Below are 21,234 nucleotides of genomic sequence, written 5' to 3' on the forward strand. Positions count from 1 at the left end.
TCTTCCACACTCCAACATCTTCCACTCCAACATCTTCCACACTCCAACATCTTCCACACTCCAACATCTTCCACACTCCAACATCTTCCACTCCAACATCTTCTACACACCATCTTCCACTCCAACATCTTCCACTCCAACATCTTCCACTCCAACATCTTCTACACTCCAACATCTTCCACACTCCAACATCTTCCACACTCCAACATCTTCCACACACCAACATCTTCTACAGAAATACATGAACCTCTCTGCTGAAATCCATTAAAGTTCCATAAACTAAACATTTCTCACAGATCTACAACATTCCTGGAAATGTTCACAACCTCACGCAAACACTCATGTTTCCCCATAGATCTGTTACACACACACACACACACACACACACACACACACACACACACACTCTCTCTCACACACACACACACACTCTCTCTCACACACACACACACACACACACACACACACACACACACACACTCTCTCTCTCTCACACACACACACACTCTCTCTCTCTCACACACACACACACACACACTCTCTCTCTCTCTCTCTCTCTCTCTCACACACACACACACACACACACTCTCTCTCTCTCTCACACACACACGGTTATGATGTCATTAAGGTTTTTTTTCTTACTAGAAGTGATGTATTTTTAGTTTTGTGTTCTCCACTCTCACTTCCCCATGACGAAATAAAACTTCTTATGAAGTTACCACTGACATGTTCCCCCCTCTAAAGCTCATCCAGACACCTGGTGCTGATGCTAGCACCATGTGTGTGTGTGTGTGTGTGTTATGAACATTTCCAGTTAACTTCACTCTAATAAAGGCATCCTGGACTATCATCAACATCTCTCTCTCTCTATCTCTCTCTCTCTCACACACACACACACACAAACACACACACACACACATGGGGTCCTCCCCCACCTTAACAAAAGTGTGTAGGTATGAACAGGAAGGTACAGCAGTACACCATTAGCAACTAGAGAATTTGAAGCAGGTCACTGAAGTAAATTTTTAACGCTTTATTAAAAGCCCTGAACATTTATTTTAAACATTGACTTTCGACTGAGGTGCGAGCTGTGTGTGTGTGTGTGTGTGTGTGTGTGTGTGTGTGTGTGTGTGTTTGAAGGGCCATGAAACGACTGCCTGGCTGTGATTGATTCTCAATGTTGATGTATTTCCTTCTGAAACAGGATGTCAGCGTGACGAGGTGTTCAACTGCTTGACATTTACACAGCAGTCAATATCCTTCGAGATACGCCATGCCACACCCACACACACGCCCACTTCCACGCCCACATCCACACTCAATCCAAACAAACCGGACAGTAACTTGGCAAATCAGTGAAATACGGAGCGCAGTGAATATATATATATATATATATAAATAAATGCTTCCACATGATGTTGTATGAAGACAGAATCAGGCTGATGTAGCGACATTAGCGTAGCGACATTAGCGTAGCGACATTAGCGTAGCGACATTAGCATAGCGACATTAGCATAGCGACATTCAAGTTTGTAAAACACCTCTGAAAAGTCCCATCACCACCATCGTGCTAAAACCTTACGGAGACGGTCAGTCGAGGGTTACATGTTGCAGTGGCCTGTATGTTCGAGTCTGTGTACAGGACTGACTCTCGTCTCGTTTCAGGGAAACAGCTAACATGCAGCCTTTCAATTTAGACTACTGCTTTACTCGCACACCTACAGCAGGAAATGAATAACAGCACACACCGAGTCAGTGTGAAACGAGTTTCCATCGTGTGTGTGTGTGTGTGTGTGTGTGTGTGTGTGTGTGCACGAGTGTCTGAGTGTGTGCGAGTGTGTGATTGTGTGTGTGTGTGTGTGTGTAGATGTGTGCAGGTGTATGTGAGTGTGAGAGAGTGTTGGACATCAGGTAATTCTTTCCAACAGTTAATTGTTTTTTTTCATCACTTATAAAACACTGACACTCATAATATCACGAGTGAGTGTGTCGATTTTTCCCGCATTAATGACCCAGAGGATTTGTGAGGATTTGTGAGGATTTGTAAACTTTATACAGTTTAATCCGCTGCAGAATAAAAGTGCGAAAATAAAACACATGAACGGAGTGATGATGTCATAATGAGCATTACAGCAGATGACCAATCAGCAGCTTCACATCGACTCACACAAAGTGGAAACGCACACTCACTACAATCAATATACTCAATATAATCCCACACTCGCTACAATCCCACACTCAATATAATCCCACACTCGCTACAATCCCACACTCGTTACAATCCCACACTCAATACAATCCCACACTCAATATAATCCCACACTCGCTACAATCCCACACTCAATATAATCCCACACTCAGAATAATTCCACACTCGTTACAATCCCACACTCAATATAATCCCACACTCAATATAATCCCACACTCACTACAATCCCACACTCAATATAATCCCACACTCACTATAATCCCACACTCAATATAATCCCACACTCACTATAATCCCACACTCAATATAATCCCACACTCAATATAATCCCACACTCAATATAATCCCACACTCGCTACAATCCCACACTCAATATAATCCCACACTCGCTACAATCCCACACTCAATATAATTCCACACTCGCTACAATCCCACACTCAATATAATTCCACACTCGCTACAATCCCACACTCGTTACAATCCCACACTCAATACAATCCCACACTCAATATAATCCCACACTCGCTACAATCCCACACTCAATATAATCCCACACTCAGAATAATTCCACACTCGTTACAATCCCACACTCAATATAATCCCACACTCAATATAATCCCACACTCACTACAATCCCACACTCAATATAATCCCACACTCACTATAATCCCACACTCAATATAATCCCACACTCACTATAATCCCACACTCAATATAATCCCACACTCAATATAATCCCACACTCACTACAATCCCACACTCAATATAATCCCACACTCAATATAATCCCACACTCAATATAATCCCACACTCGCTACAATCCCACACTCGCTACAATCCCACACTCAGAATAATTCCACACTCAATATAATCCCACACTCAATATAATCCCACACTCACTATAATCCCACACTCAATATAATCCCACACTCAATATAATCCCACACTCACTATAATCCCACACTCAATATAATCCCACACTCAATATAATCCCACACTCACTATAATCCCACACTCAATATAATCCCACACTCAATATAATCCCACACTCGCTACAATCCCACATTCAATATAATCCCACACTCGCTACAATCCCACATTCAATATAATCCCACACTCAATATAATCCCACACTCAATATAATCCCACACTCGCTACAATCCCACACTCACTATAATCCCACACTCACTATAATCCCACACTCGCTACAATCCCACACTCAATATAATTCCACACTCGCTACAATCCCACACTCGCTACAATCCCACTCAGAATAATTCCACACTCGCTACAATCCCACACTCGCTACAATCCCACTCAGAATAATTCCACACTCGTTACAATCCCACACTCGCTCGCTACATTCCCACACTCGCTACAATCCCACACTTGCTAATATCCCACACTTTTACACAAAACACTATATAGTACACACTTTACTGCTTGTCATTTTACTTTATAATAGACAGACAGACACATACACACAGAGCAGCAGACAGACAGATTCGACAGACTGAGAGGGGGGGGGGGGAGAAACCTAAAGACAGAGAGACAGACAGACAGAGAGACAGAACATGAAGTATTTTGCTTGCACAGCTGGACTCTTACATCAACACTTACTCCTTGCATTTATTTTTACACACACACACACACACACACACACACACTCACAATGTGTTTTCTGTATACTATCTCAGGCTGATTAATATTTTAATAATCGTATAAAATCAGGCAACACAATCCAGATGTGATGGCACGCGCTTTTCTCTCTCTCTCTCTCTCTCTCTCTCTCTCACACACACACACACACACACACACACACACACACACACACAAAATGAAACACAATCATCATGTGAAAATGATAAAGTCTTTTACTTTTTACCTTCTAAAGTTTCGTCGCTTTCATCCTGCCGCTAATCCCTAATCCGCGCGCTCAACACCCCACCGCGCGAGTCACTGATCCCTCTGTGTGAGTGTGTGTGTGTGTGTGTGAAAGAGAGAGAGCGAGAGACGGGATTCGGCGCAGCAGCTGTTAGTGTCTGAGTGATTGACTGTTTTCTGAGCCAATAGGAACTCAGGATAGACTGATGAGCGGGGCTTCAGGAGGACCATTCAGCAAATGACGCACTTTAACTTCCTGCAAGAAGGATAGCAAATAATAAAAAATAAATAAACAAATAAATAAATAAATAATACCAGGTTTGTCACACTCTGTGTTGTTGAAATAAACAATTTATTAAATGAATGAAATATGAAAGTGTCAGTGAACAGTGATGCTTCTCGGTCCCTAAAGAACTTTTTACTAGATGGATAAAAAAACAACATTTTTCAGCACAACACAATGTAAAGTAATGTGTGGAAGCAGCACGGGGTTCTCTGGAGAACCAAATAGAATAAATATCTGGCTTTTAACGTTTTACATTTTTTTCCAACTCAAGCTTGCCTTCTTCCTAAAGTTCAAAATCACTTTCTTCCTAAACTTTTTTAATATTTCAGGGTTCCTGTTCCCGGTGTTCCTAAAAGAGTTCCTAATCAGAGACGGTGGGTTCTGTTGTAAGCGAGCTAACGTTACGATAAACAGTGTGTGTGAATACTCAAATTAGCCGTGTTTGCTAGTAAGCGAGCTAACGTTCCCAATTTTCTGATTCATTTTGGAGTTCTTTTCCAGATTCAGTTATTTATTCCTAACGTTGTGCTCATTCTTAGATCTCTGAGGACAATTTCCGTTTGCATGATGTCATTGCTCTAAAGAACAGTAGATGAAATATGTGGCAAATTGAATTAGTCGCTTGCCAACCATATGATTGTTCTTGAGTTTGTCCAAAAGCCAGTTATTCCTTCTCATTAATAACGTATTCAGAGGAAATCTGGTTTGTGTGTGTTTTCATTTCTATCTGTGTATTTCTCTACACTTGGTTCATTCTGTAGGATTTAATGATGAATGAACACGATATTGCGTGGTATCGTGATACTTCAGCTGGTATAGTATCGTTTGTTGTAACTCTGTTGTGTGTTTGGGATCCGCTGCACGCGCACTCACTCAGTGTTTAATGCTGTGCTGCCCCCTGCTGGTGCGCTGAGTCATAACAGGTCGGTGTGTGAGGGCTTCATGGACACCTACATGTCAGTACATAACAACACAAAAACACAAATACAGACACACAGTTATTTAGTATGTGTCTCAGATAATCTATCAGTAAGTGCATTTAGGAGCGTTAATCTTATTATTTATTACACTACAGCCTCAGATACAGCGTGGCAGTGTCGGTTCAGTAAGTGTCGGTTCAGTCAGCGTGCGTTCAGGCATTGTCGGTTCAGGTAGTGTCGGTTCAGGAAGTGTCGGTTCAGGTAGTGTCGGTTCAGGCAGTGTGGGTTTTATTTCCCCTTTATCCAGGGTATTTGTTGGATGGCTGGAGTTCACTCGTTTAGGAGATTTTGCACCTGTCCACCAGGGGGCGCAGCAGGACAAACTGAGGAGGTAAAAGTAAGAGAAGTTTAAACTGTGTGTGTGTGTGTGTGTGTGTGTGTGTGTGTGTGATGGCTGTGTGGCACATACTATTATGGGATGGACCCACACTGACTCCCAGGTAAACTGATCCATTCACTGCCACATGTTGCTATGGCAACATCTCTCTCTCTCCCTCTCTCTCTCTCACCCTTTCTTTTCACTTGTTCCCGGAGAGAGCAGACCGTGTGTGTGATGATGATGATGATGATGACGTCATTACTTTCGTTCTTTTTTCCCTCCATGTGGAGTTTATTGTCCACATTAACTTACAGATACATGTGAATTACTGATGCAGTGACAGGTGACTCTCTCTCTCTCTCTCTCTCTCTCTCTCTCTCTGATGTTAAACACACACTGGGGGTCTGCACGGCCTCTTTACACCTCGAACCACGGAAAATTCAACTGGTGAGTCCCGCCTCGTTCACTTCCCTCTCAATCTCTCTCTCTTTTCTCTTGGCTGTAGATATATGTGTAGTGCACTTGATCAGTGTACACTACCTGTGTGTGTGTGTGTGTGTGTGTGTGTGTGTGTGTGTGGTACTTTCACTGTTTTAATGTCTTCACACTTTCTGTTGTGGAGCTGGAATAAACTCCCTACTGCCTCTCATTTGATCTGCTTTTATTTCTGTAATATTAGCTTTGTTTAATTGATTTATGTAATGAAGCTAAACGCAGCTTTAATAACTTTACGCTCGAGACAAGTCTGTAAACTGGTAACTGAAAACAGAGCAGTAATTTGGACTGAGGGATGGAGATGAATTATTAAGAGGAGTGTAATGGGAGAATGTGGGGTGAAGCTTCTCTGTACGCTAACCCTCAGGGAAAAGCCCAACTGATAATCCTCTGGACTGTCCTGTGATATTTCACATATTTTACATGCGTCATGTCACTGTTGTGGACAAATTCTTAAAACATCAGCACATCCCCTTCAGGCTAGAGCACGGGGAAATTAATCAGTGTTTTAGCACAGCACCCCAAATTGATTAATGTATTAATAATAATAATATTAATAATGATAACAATAATAATAATACCGGGTGTGTCCTGCAGCATTGGTATTGGCCGCTCCTGCAGGCTCCGCCCCCTTATACATGCAGCTGTGGTTCATGGTGTTGATGGCGGCCGTGGCTTTGATCCTGTTTGGGATTTCGTTGGGCGTCGGCCTGCACAGAGCTCTGTCCCGCCCACCCTATGCCCGGGAACGACCCCCTCTCATCCCCATGCCCCTACAACCCCGCAGTCCCCGGGGCATTTACCCCCCCAGCAACGCCTACCTGGTGAAACACCCCTAATGTCATTTATTATAGACTAGGAGTTAGAGTTTTACATTTATACATTACAGATTAGTTTATAGAGTTTATAGATTTTGAATGAGAGATTAGAGTTTATAGATTATGGATAAGAGATTATGGATTATACATTATGGATTAGGGTTTATAGATTATAGATTAGAGTTTACAGATTATAGATTCAAGTTTAGAGATTAGAGATAATACATTATGGATTAGGGTTTATAGATTATGGATTAGAGATTAGGGTTTATGGATTATGGATTAGAGATTATGGGTTATACATTATGGATTAAGGTTTATAGATTATAGATTAGAGTTTATAGATTAGAGATAATACATTATGGATTAGGGTTTATAGATTATGGATTAGAGATTAGGGTTTATGGATTATGGATTAGAGATTATGGGTTATACATTATGGATTAAGGTTTATAGATTATAGATTAGAGTTTATAGATTAGAGATAATACATTATGGATTAGGGTTTATAGATTATGGATTAAAATTTATAGATTAGAGATAATACATTATGGATTAGGGTTTATAGATTATGGATTAGAGATTAGGGTTTATAGATTATAGATTAGAGTTTATAGATTATAGATTCAAGTTTAGAGATTAGAGATAATACATTATGGATTAGGGTTTATAGATTATGGATTAGAGATTAGGGTTTATAGATTATGGATTAGGGTTTATAGATTATGGATTAGAGATTAGGGTTTATAGATTATGGATTAGAGATTATGGGTTATACATTATGGATTAAGGTTTATAGATTATAGATTAGAGTTTATAGATTAGAGATAATACATTATGGATTAGGGTTTATAGATTATGGATTAGAGTTTATAGATTAGAGATAATACATTATGGATTAGGGTAATAGATTATGGATTAAAGATTAGGGTTTATAGATTATGGATTAGGGTTTATAGATTATGGATTAGAGATTATGGTTTATACATTATGGATTAAGTTTTATAGATTAGAGATAATACATTATGGATTAGAGATTAGGGTTTACAGATTATGAATGACTTTTGTTATTAATGAATTAAAAAACAAATAAAGAAATTGAGAATGTACTTGAGTTTGTTGACATTTCTCTGTGTGAATGTGTTTAATCCACAGTTTGATACGGTTCCTGATGCGACCAGTTCACCGAACACCGTGACACTGAAAGCCTTCACCATGCGCGTGGAGGTGAGACCCCTGTGTCACTCCCACATCTCACACTAAACACTTCACTCGAGCTATTAAATAAACCGAGGGAAAGTGCACAAGTGTGTATTAACCCTCTGTGGACTGAGGATTGGAACACAGCACGGTTTTCCCACCAGCACTAACGTTTTCTCTTTCACAGGAAATGATCGACAGTAAAGTCGTGGAAAACAGTGACGGCGCAACGGAGAGTCAGATAGGGGTCGTTACCGTGTCAACGGTCCACATGTCTTCTCAAGATATTACCCAGAACCCTTTGCGGCGCAGCGTGAGTCAGCTGATTGACAGGAAGGTGGGGGAGGGGCAGGACGACGTGTGGGACCCCCATTTTAGAGCTCACGACAGCGGAATGGTGAGAACCTGCAATATATATACAGTATCTCACAAAAGTGAGTACACCCCTCACATTTTTGTAAATATTTGATGATATGTTTTCATGTGTCAACACTGAAGAAATGACACTTTGCTACAATGTAAAGTAGTGAGTGTACAGCTTGTGTAACAGTGTAAATTTACTGTCCCCTCAAAATAACTCAACACACAGCCATTAATGTCTAAACCGCTGGCAACAAAAGTGAGTACACCCCTACGTGAAAATGTCCAAATTGGGCCCAGTTAGCCATTTTCCCTCCCTGGTGTCATGTGACTTGTTAGTGTTACAAGGTCTCAGGTGTGAATGGGGAGCAGGTGTGTTAAATTTGGTGTCATCGCTCTCACACTCCCTCATACTGGTCACTGGAAGTTCAACATGGCACCTCATGGCAAAGAACTCTCTGAGGATCTGAAAAAAGAATTGCTGCTCTACATAAAGATGGCCTAGGCTATAAGAAGATTGCCAAGACCCTGACACTGAGCTGCAGCACGGTGGCCAAGACCATACAGAGGTTTAACAGGACAGGTTCCACTCAGAACAGGCCTCGCCATGGTCCACCAAAGAAGTTGAGTGCACGTGCTCAGCGTCATATCCAGAGGTTGTGTTTGGGAAATAGACGTATGAGTGCTGCCAGCATTGCTGCAGAGGTTGAAGGGGTGGGGGGTCAGCCTGTCAGTGCTCAGACCTTACGCCGCACACTGCATCAAATTGGTCTGCATGGCTGTCGTCCCAGAAGGAAGTATTCCAGCATGATAACGATTCCAAACACACCTCCAAGACGACCACTGCCTTGCTAAAGAAGCTGAGGGTGAAGGTGATGGACTGGCCAAGCATGTCTCCAGACCTCAACCCTATTGAGCATCTGTGGGGCATCCTCAAACGGAAGGTGGAGGAGCACAAGGTCTCTAACATCCACCAGCTCCGTGATGTGGTCATGGAGGAGTGGAAGAGGACTCCAGTGGAACCTGTGAAGCTCTGGTGAACTCCATGCCCAAGAGGGTTAAGGCAGTGCTGGAAAATAATGGTGGCCACACAAAATATTGACACTTTGGGTCCAATTTGGACATTTTCACTTAGGGGTGTACTCACTTTTGTTGCCAGCGGTTTAGACATTAATGGCTGTGTGTTGAGTTATTTTGAGGGGACAGCAAATTTACACTGTTACACAAGCTGTACACTCACTACTTTACATTGTAGCAAAGTGTCATTTCTTCAGTGTTGTCACATGAAAACATATCATCAAATATTTACAAAAATGTGAGGGGTGCACTCACTTTTGTGAGATAATGTATATATATAGATACATATTTACGAATTACATTTTTATATTTAATTGACTCTTACACATTAAGTTATTACATAAATGTCATAATTAACATCAAATGTATTTATTGTAATTGTTATAAAGGTAAGTCATTTCTTTACTGTCTCTCTCTCTCAGTTTGATGAAGAGTTTGTCGACACCATTAAAGGTTTCAGCACCGTGAGGAAAGAGCACACCATGTTCACCGACACCAACCTCTAACCCCTGACCTCTGACCCCTGAGTGTACAGGAGAGTGTCCAGAGACGTAGGAATGAAGACGCATGTCGAAGTGGAGAAAACACGGAGCATGACGTCAGCGCACATGGACACGCCGTCTCGTCCAATCAGAGCGCGAGAAATGTAAACGAGGGTTCTCACAGCGTGATGATGTCATTACATGGAAAGACAGACAGCAGTATAAGTTAACAGATATGATATAAAGATCTGTAAATTTAATCTAATTATATAAACTCTATTTATCTTAACGAGGCACCAAATGTGTTTGTAACAGTGTAATAACTGTACGATAACCGCTCACGTGTAAAAGGACATATTGCTTGGCTGATTTGGAGCAAATTTGGTTTGTGTGTTTATGAAGAAAAGAAGATAACTATAATTTAGCTAAGCATTATTAGCATTAGTAATGCTAGCTGATCCCACTGAGATTTTATTTCAATAAAAACATTTTCTGCTTAAAAAACAAAACGAAGCTGATTTATATTTCACTCGGTGAGAGCGATATCATAGCCAGATCCGGCCCACGTCCCGCGTGGAACCATGGCCATGGCAGTGCCGCATGTGCCACATTTTTGTCTAAGGTGGCCCACACTTGTTTTGTGTGATATTTGGGATATATTCACTATTTACCACAGGGGCCACTTTAGGGTCACATCCAGATTACAGACTGATGTGAGCACCGCATCTTTGCCTAAAAAGGCCCACTTGTGATTTGGGATATTTGAGCCATATTTGCTATTTTACATACGGGCCACTTCAGACTCGTATCCATTTCGTCCGGGCCAAAAGAAGGCCAGCAGCAGTGCTGTATCACAGCCTGAAGTGGCCCACATCCGGATGCTATCTGGGTTAATTTAAACTTTTTCTGCTAATTCTCGAGTTAGCGTTAGCATTAACACCCGTTAGCTAAGTAGATATTATCACTGAAGCTGCGCTGTAGCTAGATTTCTTTTCCTTCATAAATAAACACAAAGCATTTTAGCTCGGTATTGGTATTTGGTAATGGTATTTTATGCTAACTTTACCTCAGAAGCTGCACTGCATTGTGCTAGCTAGGCTAATTCTACTACAGGGAATTAGCATGGACCACAAGGCTTTCAGTGACTAGCTTGCACTAAATTAGTTAGGTAATGTTAGCCAAAGAGATTAAAATCCACAATTCTGCTGGAAATGCAAAGTTATTTTCTTTATAAATAAATAAACCAATCAGACAACACTTTTAGCACGTTAGCATTTATTGCAGATGAATCATGAGGCACAAAAACATTTGTACTGTTACAGAACATGAGCTGGTAATAAAACTAAATAAATTAATCACTATGAGGTAATGCTGCTTTAAAAATAACTTTATGTATAAAATGTCAGGCAGTTAAAAAAAAAAAATCAGCATTTCTGTTGCTTGTTATTTTTAAAAAATATAAATATAAAATCTCTTGTGAATCTGAGGAGCTGAAAATGACCTCAGCGCTAAAATGTTCGCGTTTCAACACCGTTTCTAACGCTCCCTCGTTCACGTCTTTATTTTTCCTTTCACTTCTTCTCCTCGACTTAGCGTTTGGCATAAAATACCGGCTTTAATTGCACAATACAGTAGTTTAACAACATCTAAACACCGAACTGCGCTAATTTTAACCAGCTAGCTCTGTAGCTAAGCTATCATTAAATTAGATAACTCTCCGTAAACATTTGTATCGTGGAATTAAAACCCGTAGCCATGTTCATAAGCTAACATCGATCAAACGTGAAGCATTTCAATAAATTATTGCTTTATTATACAAGCTAACATGCTTATATGCTAACACAGGGTGCGTTAAAAACAGTTCTGAAACGATCAGAAACGAGTATAAAATGGACGCCTTGCAAAGCATCATGGGATATTTAGATCCTCACTGAAAAACTTCCCTTTTTTCTCTCAATCTCATTAGCGCTAAAGATATAAAACTAAGAAATAAAAAGTGCATGCAGCTAACGCTGGTGTGGCGTCCTGTACTTTATCTACAAAACTAGCTAGCTACTACAAAAACAACCGCCGGTGCAACGCTAACCAGCGAGCCATGTTTCATCCTGTATTTTACGGAGCTATTTATTTAGCTGGGTATTGTAGTCAATTTTAGCCCCGTGTTTTAACACTAGCTAGCTTTTCCAGTTAAAAAAATACAAAACAAACTAGCTAGCTTTAGCAAAGTCAATTCTGTGACCGAATTATGTTTATCACACTGATGATTTACGACAGTCCATGATGTCCACGCTACAAGAAGAAAAACATGCAAATGAATAAAATATTAGCGGAGTCAGAGACAAAACCGTTAAACATTACATGCTAAAAAACACCTCAAAAAAGAACAATCCTGTGCTTCTGATGCTAAATGCTAACTAGCAAAAACTAAAATGATGAGACACCTGGAAATACAAGTCCATCTTTGGTTCTCCGAAGTAAATTTTAAAACTGCTGCGGTTCTGCAATTAGCAAAAGTTTTCTAGACTTTATCTAGAACGTTCTCCGTTCTATTCTCTCGTTATTGTTCTGTTTGCGTCCAGCAGTTTGGTTCTGACTCGCTTTATCAGACGTGCTCGTGAATCCCTTACAAAAAACCTCCCAAAAACAACCAAAACTCAAAAGGTTCTTCGCGTGTCACTCTGGAGGAACCCTTACAGGTTCTTCGTTATCGGAAAGAATTCGGAATAGAATGCATTTTTTGGAAGCAAAGAACCCTTTATCATCCAGTAAACGCTTAAAGAACCTTAGAAGAACCATTCTGAAGAAGAAAGGGTTCTTCAAGGGTTCTGTATTCTTTATCCTTCGTCAGGTAATGAAGAGTTTGTCGGACGTCACTCCAGAGCCACCCGTAAAGGTTCCTGTAAGAAGCATAACCTTTTTTTGGAAGCTGAAAAATGTATTATCCGATGAACCCTTGAAGAACCGTTTAGTTCTAAGAGCATCTAAGAGTGTGTGTATTATCTGGGTTGAATGTGTGCGGTATAAACTCCAAATTATTGCTCGTTTTTCCTTCTCAGAACTTCGAACCTGACAGGAGTTTAACATCTAGTTTCTCGAGACTTGGAACACTTGGTTCTTCAAGACGTTTTTGGATAATCAGGGAACTTTCTTGCGTCCTAAAAGGTTCCTGATTGGGAAACACTGTTGTACGGTTCTGTGTAGAACCTTGAAGGAGTAACGATATACTGACAGTACGATATTTATAGTTATTAAATGGTAATAAATGTAACGCTGTGTTTAGCTACACTGATGTGCGCGTTTTTAAATTGTACCGGTTCACGTACATGCTTGTTGTTGTTGGTTTTTTTTTCCATTTAATTTTTGTTTATCAAAACTACAAATCTATCAAATCTCAGTCGATAAGAAATAAAAAAATAATTTGCTGAAACGTCTGCAACCAGTCACACCGGGTGAGCGTAAGTTTGCTCGTAGCTTAGCGCAAAGCTAAACCGTCGCTACATTCGGGCGCTAGCTAGAGTCCGTATGCAACGTTTAGCTACTGTGCTGTTAGCGTCTTGGTGTTCATTCATGTAAAATATTAGCTAGCTCATCATGTTCACTAAACATATTCCTCTTGTAATGCTAGCCTGCTATAATAATTATTATTCTGAAATTATTTACATTCATGACAGTGGTGATACCATGTGACCCTCGCGTGACGTATTCTTCCACGTTTAAATCGTAAACGTTAGCGGTGCGACTGGCTGCTGAGCGTTAGATCAGACGAAACATCTGATCATTCTTCACATTTCGTAATTAACATGACTGCATCAGAAAATAGAAATTCTTCTAACAACGTGGAGAAACAGCCATTAAACCGAGTCTCGTTACAGCTACGGCTAAAAAAACGTGAATATGAAAATACGCCTAATGCTTACGTCGAGTTAGTGTTCGTACGTTTCACGTCCGTTACAAACTAAGGTGTAAAGTAAGAGCTCCATTAACTGGAAGGTGAAACCCAGCAGTCGCATGTGTTTAGTGTTTAGCATGCTAACTCGTACACGCTAAGTGCTAATTACCAAAAAGTCATGACGCATGATTAAAAACATGCCTATTGTTTGAGACGGAGCCAATCGAGATGTCACACCAATCTCAGTCCCTGATTGGTCGGTGTCTCTGAGGGAGCTCCAGCAATGAACACTGCTCTGAGACGTAAACGCCCGGAGAATATAAAAATAACTTTACTAGCACATTAAAACAGCGAAATATAGAAATAAAGGGTCAAGATAAAAAATATCTGTCTTCTGGAGGAAGAACACGATCCCAAGATTCATCTGGATCCTTCTGGAAAATTCTGTTCATCCGGGTTATGTAGGACATAAGACTGCAGAGAGAGGACAGGACAAACAAGCTGTCAATCACAGAGTACGAGCCAATCAGCTGGTTCAGCTAGTCTCTCCACTAAAGTCCTTCCGTCCTCCTCTGAATCTAGTCCATCTCCAACCCTGTGCATGCAGACCAGACCATCTGTAATCCAGTGCCTAATCCAGTCCTTAATCCAGGACCCGGAGCAGACCCTAATCCTGACCACACCTGAATTCTGTCCAGCCCATAGTCCCCCCTGTCTCCTACTACAGCCCCGATCTAGTTCAGCCCAGCCCCTAGTCCATCCTGTCCTGTAGTCCCCTAGTCCTGTCTAGACCCCTAGTCCACCCGCTGGTTCTTCCTGTCCCCTACTACAGCCCCTGTCTAGTCCTGTCCAACCACCAGTATGAATATCAGACTGGTTCAGCCCGCCCCCTACACCAGTCCTGAGATCACAGTCTATAGATGAAGCCTAAACAAAGCTCAAGTGTGCTGTGTTATAAGCTGGTAGCAATCATTTTTTTAATGTTAGTGTATATATATACACATGTGTGTGTGTGTGTGTGTGTGTGTGTTGGAGATCACACAGTGAGATGAGAGATGAAACTGTCTCCTCTCACCATCTCACACCACCACTGTTGGCCAATGCAGCAAAAGCAAAGACAAGAATAATCAGAGGTCAAAGCTCAACCCTCACACCAAAGTAAGGCAAAAAAGTAAATAGTCATTCTAGAATCAAAGAGGTTAAAGGTTAAAGGTTAAAGGTCAAGGGAAGTACAAGGAGTTTATAAACAAATAAAACGGGAAGTGACATGCAGTTTGTGTATAAACGTAACAATGTGTTACCTTTTAGGATGTAATCAGTCAGCAAGCTGGGAACCTTATCACTGTCATCCCTCATGGCATGTAAAACTAACACACACACACACACACACACACACGATCACTACACTGCAGCATCAAGAGCACTAACAGAGACATTTAGAGTTTACACACTCTCACACACACACTCTCACACACACACTCTCACACACACACTCACACACACACACTCACACACACACACTCACACACACACACTCACACACACACACTCACACACACTCACACACACACTCTCTCACACACACTCTCTCACACACACACTCTCACACACACTCTCTCACACACACACTCTCACACACTCTCACACACACTCTCACACACACTCTCACACACACTCTCACACACACACACTCTCACACACACTGTCACACACACTGTCACACACACTGTCACACACACTGTCACACACACTGTCACACACACTGTCACACACACTGTCACACACACTCTCACACACACTGTCACACACACTCTCACACACACTGTCACACACACTCTCACACACACTGTCACACACACTGTCACACACACTCTCACACACACTGTCACACACACTCTCACACACACTCTCACACACACTGTCACACACACTGTCACACACACTGTCACACACACTCTCACACACACTCTCACACACACTCTCACACACACTCTCACACACACTCTCACACACACTCTCACACACACTCTCACACACACTCTCTCACACACTCTCTCACACACTCTCTCACACACACACAGTGAGATATTTACTCTTGGTGAGGATCTGCAGGTCTTCAACTGATGGAGCACCACTTCTCTTCTCATAGGGTATAACTGTAGTTAAATACTGAGAAACAGAGAGAGAGAGAGAGAGAGAGACGGATAAAGAGATAGACAGAGAGACAGAGAGAGAGAGAGATGGAGACAGAGAGAGACGGGGGGGGAGACGAGGGGGGATACAGGGAGAGAGAGATAGAGAGAGACAGAGAGAAGGGGGGAGAGAGAGACGGAGAGGGGGGGAGAGAGAGAGACGGAGAGAGAGAGAGATTAATGCACATTGAAACACATCCAGATAAAATACACAGTTTTTGAAGTCAACAAAAATGAAGGGATGAAAAACGGAGGGGAGAGATGGAGTGAGAGACAGCACCTGTCTGTCCTCTCCTGAACCTCAGATAGACTGATGGATGGTTTTCTCAATTACAGAGAAAAGAACTGCCACAGTGAAGCACTACAGAGAGACAGACAGGACGAGAGAGAGAGAGAGAGAGAGAGAGAGAGAGAGAGAGACAGAGACAGAAGGAAAGAGAGGAACACACAGAGAGACCATGAAAGAGAACATGTATAAGAATAAAATCAGGTGATCAGGAGTGAAAGAATGAGCAGAAGAGCAGAGACACAGATGAACGAGTGATACAGGTGGAGGAGAGACAGGTGGGGGAGAGACAGGTGGGGGAGAGACAGGTGGGGGAGAGACAGGTTTTCATGCTTGTGTGGATGCAGGATTTAAATATGCAAAAGAGTTCTGAACTTTATGCAAATGAGGAGAGAATGGAGGGCCAATGAGTGAGGGGAGGTGGTCCACTTCCTTATTTTAGTTCAACCACTAGTGTATCTGCTACAACCATGGCAACAATGTAGGACACGCCCACAAGCGACCAGCGTGGAGTGAGTTGAGCGTCATGAGACGGAAAATCAGTGATGATGTGAACGCAACATAGAACACAGAGGTGTGTGTGTGTGTGTGTGTGTGTGTTCCTCACAGTCCCGGGTGCGTGTGTGCGCTCTCCTCTGGGTGTCCCGGCCGTGCTCCTGCCCTTCCTCCTCCTCTTCATCACCTCCTTCTGTCTGTTCTGCACATCGATGAGCAGCGAGATGAAAGTGTTCTTCACCTCCTTCTCAAAGTCCAGCTCGTCACGCAGGGCCAGCTGATCGATCAGCTCCTCGGAGAACACACGGATCTTCTTCTCCACCTCGTCCAGCAGCGCCTCCAGCTCACACACACTCATCCCACGCAGACCTGACACACACAGACACACACACACGCACACACAAAGTAAGTTAGTTCATCTACACATGCTCATCTTTACTTTTTGCCTGAATAAGTCTCTCTCTCTCTCTCTCTCTCTCTCTCTCTCTCTCTCTCTCTTTCACACACACACACACGGCGGTGACACTGACGTTCTTCATAGCTGCTGGTAGATGAGGAGTGTGTGAGTGTGTGTAGCTCCTGGGACAGGATGGACAGGTCTGGCGGGGACACACACTGCTCCGAGTCTGCGTCGGGAGAATCTTGCATCATTTCCTCAATCTCCGAGATCACCTACACACACACACACACACACACACACACACACACACACACACACACACACATATTCCTGCTTCAAAACCATTTAAATGTTTATAATATCAATATAATAAAAAGGTTAAAAAAACTCTATATGTGAATGATTTAAAAACACACTAAAAGTTCACTCGTGGCAATATAACGCTATACACTCATCAATATTCATTACCCACTCGTTAATATTCATTACCCACTCGTCAATATTCATTACCCACTCGTCAATATTCATTACCCACTCGTCAATATTCATTACCCACTCGTCAATATTCACGGGCATTTAAACACTGAATGTTTGCAATTATAATGCTTCACTTACATGTCATGTTTCCTTTTATTTATTCAAGTGTGTTTGTTAGTGTACCCGTGTGTGTGTGTGTGTGTTGTGTGTGTGCGCGTGTGTGTATATGTTACGTGTGTATACCTGTTCTGCAGTAAACAGTGGTTCCTCGTTAACGCAGGAGACGATGATAGAGTGAAGGTCCATTTGCTCTCTGAGCTCCTCATCATCAGACAGGTCCAGATTCACACTGTCCACCTTCTGACACACACACACACACACACACACACACACACACACACTTCACTTTCCATATTTGGTCACAGCTTCCTTTTCTGGCTGATTTCCCTGTTAAAGTGTTCACCCGTTACTCGTTTACATTACATTACATTACAGAGACCAGGAAAGAAGGAATGATAGTAATGAAAGGAAAGGTGGATGTGCTGAAAGAAAAGATAGAAGAGCCAGAAGGGAACAATGGATGAATGGACGCAAAAGGGTGGAGATAAACGGCATAAAGGCCGATACACGAACAGAACGTTTGCATGTCGTGGAGTCAAAGGAGGAAAGAAGAAAAGAAAGAGACGGAAAGAAGTGACGGACAGATGGACGGGGGGTGTTACCGGCTGCTGGACGAGGTTGAGCGAAGGAAGATGGAGAGAACGAGTGTGAGACGTCTTCCAGTCCACTGGCATCACGTTCCCGTAGTTATCCGTCAGAGCGTTCCATATCCTGCAGAGAGAGAGAGAGAGAGAGAGAGAGAGAGAGAGAGAGAGAGAGAGAGAGAGAGAATCAAGATCTCCACCTTGAAGCTCTCAAAGAGCTAAAAAGGAACAACATACAGTTCAACTATTCCATGTAGTAGAGGAGTAAATAAATACTAATAACTTCTGGAACATTCTCCATGCAGATGATCAGATCAGAAGAGGGACTACAGCAGCTACGTGACATCACAGGGACCTTCAGTCAGACGTGGGTTCTTAAAATGAACCCGCAAGAACCCAAAACAGACCCTGGTGAAGGGAAACTAGACAGACCTTCAGACCAGGAACCCAACAAAGATCCTCCAACACACTCACACAGACCGCTATCTGTACATCTGGGACTAAAAATAAGCTCGACAGGAAACAAACACTGCAGCGAGTCTGCACACGTCCACACACACACACACACACACCCCAGAGTGAGTGAGACGGATAAAAGGAGTGAGACACTGACTAAGTGACTCAGCTGTCTCACTCTCTCACACACACTTACACAAGATCCGATCTGACTCCGCCCTCTAACTGCCAGTTTCCCTTTTAAAACTGCCGATGAAGTTGTTTACACGTGTAAACAAAGTAAACCTACAGTCACACTCCAGCGTCTCCGTCTGCACCCGACCACCAACACAACGCTGCGTTATTCTCCAGGAGATCGGACTCCAGAATATAAGCTCTAAATCTTCACACTAAAACTCAAGTGATGAGTCAGCCAGAGAGCTTCAGCAGGTCTAATGCAGCTGCAAACGTCGGGAGATCAGATCAAGCTTTGGGATGTCTGATTCATCCGGCGAACACCAACCACGACGTCATTCTTCCACTAAAACTGGCACAACTAGATTTGAACATCCGCAATAAACTCAACTAGATCGGATTCATAAGTTAAGCTTGTCGAGATCAGATTTGTACGTTACACGCTGCAAGGTCACACTCACATACTAAACACAGCGAGATCAGATTTTTGTTCTAAACTTGATTAAGCCAAATGTGTAAACTAAACTTGATGAGATCAGACTCGAATAATAAACTCTGTACTGTAGACTCGGCAAGGTCGCACTCGCGCTAATCATAGCGACATCAGATTTTTACGCTAAATTTGGCGAGATCAGATTTGTAAACTAAACTTGGTGTAATCGGATTTGTAACCTAAAGGTCAGATTAGGTCCGTACATTAGACTTGGCGAGATCAGATTTGAAAATCCAGGACAGAGAAATTTGGCCGATGTGATCGGTTTAGTAAGTTTTACCCAAAACTCTCAAGGTCCGATCCAGAAGGTGAACCGGTTCTGGGTTCTGCCGGGTCCGTATATAAATATATAAAGTGTACAGTGTGAAATGTTTACATGTCTGCAAAAATCAGACAAACCAACACATGACATCACAACATGAACTTTTCCAACAGATCAGACAGAGTGATTAATAATAATAATAATAATAATAATAATAATAATAATAGAGATTTTATAGATGATAAAACTGGCACAGATAATAAATTCAGCTGAAACTCTGGCTCTGTGTCTGACGTTTGGTCTGTGTCTGATGCTGGCCCTGTGTCTGACGTTTGGTCTCTGTTTGACGTCGGCTCCGTGTCTGACGTTTGGTCTCTGTGTCTGATGCTGCCTCTGTGTCTGATGCTGCCTCTGTGTCTGATGCTGCCTCTGTGTCTGATTTCGGCTCTGTGTCTGATGCTGCCTCTGAGTCTGATTTCGGCTCTGTCTGATGCTGCCTCTGTGTCTGATGTCGGCCCTGTGTCTGATGCTGCCTCTGTGTCTGATGCTTGCTCGGCTCTGATTTCATTTGATTACACTAGTGTAGATCTCTTACTCGTCCTCTCGGAGTAAGTGCTCCTCGGTGATGGGTTTGATATCGGAGATGTTCTCAGTGTCTGTGAAGTTCTTTCTGAAACACAAGCTCAGCTTCTGCTCGAACTCCTGCACCAGATCCTGCGCGGAGCTCCAGCTGCTCTTCTCCCCGGACACACTGTCCTCCACGTCCCAGCAGAACGCCGAGAATTCCGGCTCAGGCCCCGGCTCCTGCGGCTCCTGCGGCTCCTCCGGCTCACTGTGTACCGGCTCCGACGTGGCGTCCGAGGCCGCTGTAAACTCGTTAAAGTCCTGCCAGTCTTCATCAGACTGAGCCGACAGAGCCGCCATGGCTCTCCGCGGCACTCCTGGAAGAGTTTGACCGGACGGGCAGCTCCTCTCACCGGCCTGAAGTCACTCCGAGATCGGGTGACGAAAACACGGCAGCGCTCTTCCGCCTACCGTCCATTAAACAGCTAATACGTAGCCGTGCGTCGTGACGTCACGCCCCAGTGCGTATTGACGCTCATACGTAACCGCAATGGCGTACAGTGTAAAGAATCCAAAATGGCCAAATAGGGTGTTGATTTATGCAAAGTTTTTCCTTATGTATTCGTTTATTCTTTGTTTATTTATCTGATTTTGTTGTATTTTTTATATCAATTATCTGTAAATAAATAAATAAACAAACAAACCAAATAACTCTTGTACACTAACACATTA

General features: G+C 42.5%; 2 protein-coding genes across 8 annotated transcripts in view; both read right to left on the reverse strand.

Annotated features, from left to right (window-relative positions):
• LOC128618003 (tyrosine-protein kinase Fyn-like) overlaps positions 1-4,498 on the reverse strand; it is a 26,373-nt gene extending 21,875 nt beyond the window's left edge. For 2 of the 4 annotated variants that reach the window (XM_053641356.1, XM_053641341.1), the window contains exon 1: positions 4,095-4,497. The gene's annotated coding sequence lies outside the window, so the exon portion shown is untranslated. Of the gene's footprint in view, positions 1-4,094 lie in introns of all 4 variants that reach the window. The other 2 variants (XM_053641348.1, XM_053641360.1) reach the window with 2 other exon arrangements.
• A 6,433-nt stretch (positions 4,499-10,931) lies between these two features.
• Positions 10,932-20,963, reverse strand: fez2b (fasciculation and elongation protein zeta 2b). Of its 4 annotated transcripts, XM_053641430.1 has the most exons (8): positions 20,534-20,963; positions 18,572-18,680; positions 18,093-18,209; positions 17,503-17,644; positions 17,085-17,341; positions 16,093-16,168; positions 15,301-15,366; positions 10,932-14,473 (listed from the first exon to the last, which is right to left on the reverse strand). In XM_053641430.1, exons 1-8 carry the CDS (start codon positions 20,860-20,862, stop codon positions 14,457-14,459), a joined length of 1,113 nt encoding a protein of 370 aa, XP_053497405.1. In that variant the 5' UTR covers positions 20,863-20,963; the 3' UTR covers positions 10,932-14,456. The 4 variants fall into 4 exon arrangements, with proteins under 4 accessions (XP_053497405.1, XP_053497395.1, XP_053497387.1 ...); XM_053641420.1 differs by lacking the exon at positions 10,932-14,473 and having other exon boundaries at positions 14,480-15,366; positions 18,093-18,206; XM_053641412.1 differs by lacking the exon at positions 10,932-14,473 and having other exon boundaries at positions 14,480-15,366.
• Between the last annotated feature and the right edge of the window lie 271 nt (positions 20,964-21,234).

Source organism: Ictalurus furcatus, chromosome 2 (genome assembly GCF_023375685.1).
Source record: "Ictalurus furcatus strain D&B chromosome 2, Billie_1.0, whole genome shotgun sequence".
In the NCBI taxonomy this organism is placed as follows: Eukaryota; Metazoa; Chordata; class Actinopteri; order Siluriformes; family Ictaluridae; genus Ictalurus; species Ictalurus furcatus.

Bases quoted from the DNA above. Each gene is read 5' to 3' on its own strand.
- fez2b (XM_053641412.1), bottom strand. From the start codon at position 20,862: ATGGCGGCTCTGTCGGCTCAGTCTGATGAAGACTGGCAGGACTTTAAC. The intron at 18,681-20,533 runs GTAAGAGATCTA...CTCTCTCTGCAG, and splicing joins CACTTACTCCGAGAGGACGA to GATATGGAACGCTCTGACGG. The intron at 15,367-16,092 runs GTAAATATCTCA...TGTGTGTGTTAG, and splicing joins CCTGCAGATCCTCACCAAGA to TTTTACATGCCATGAGGGAT.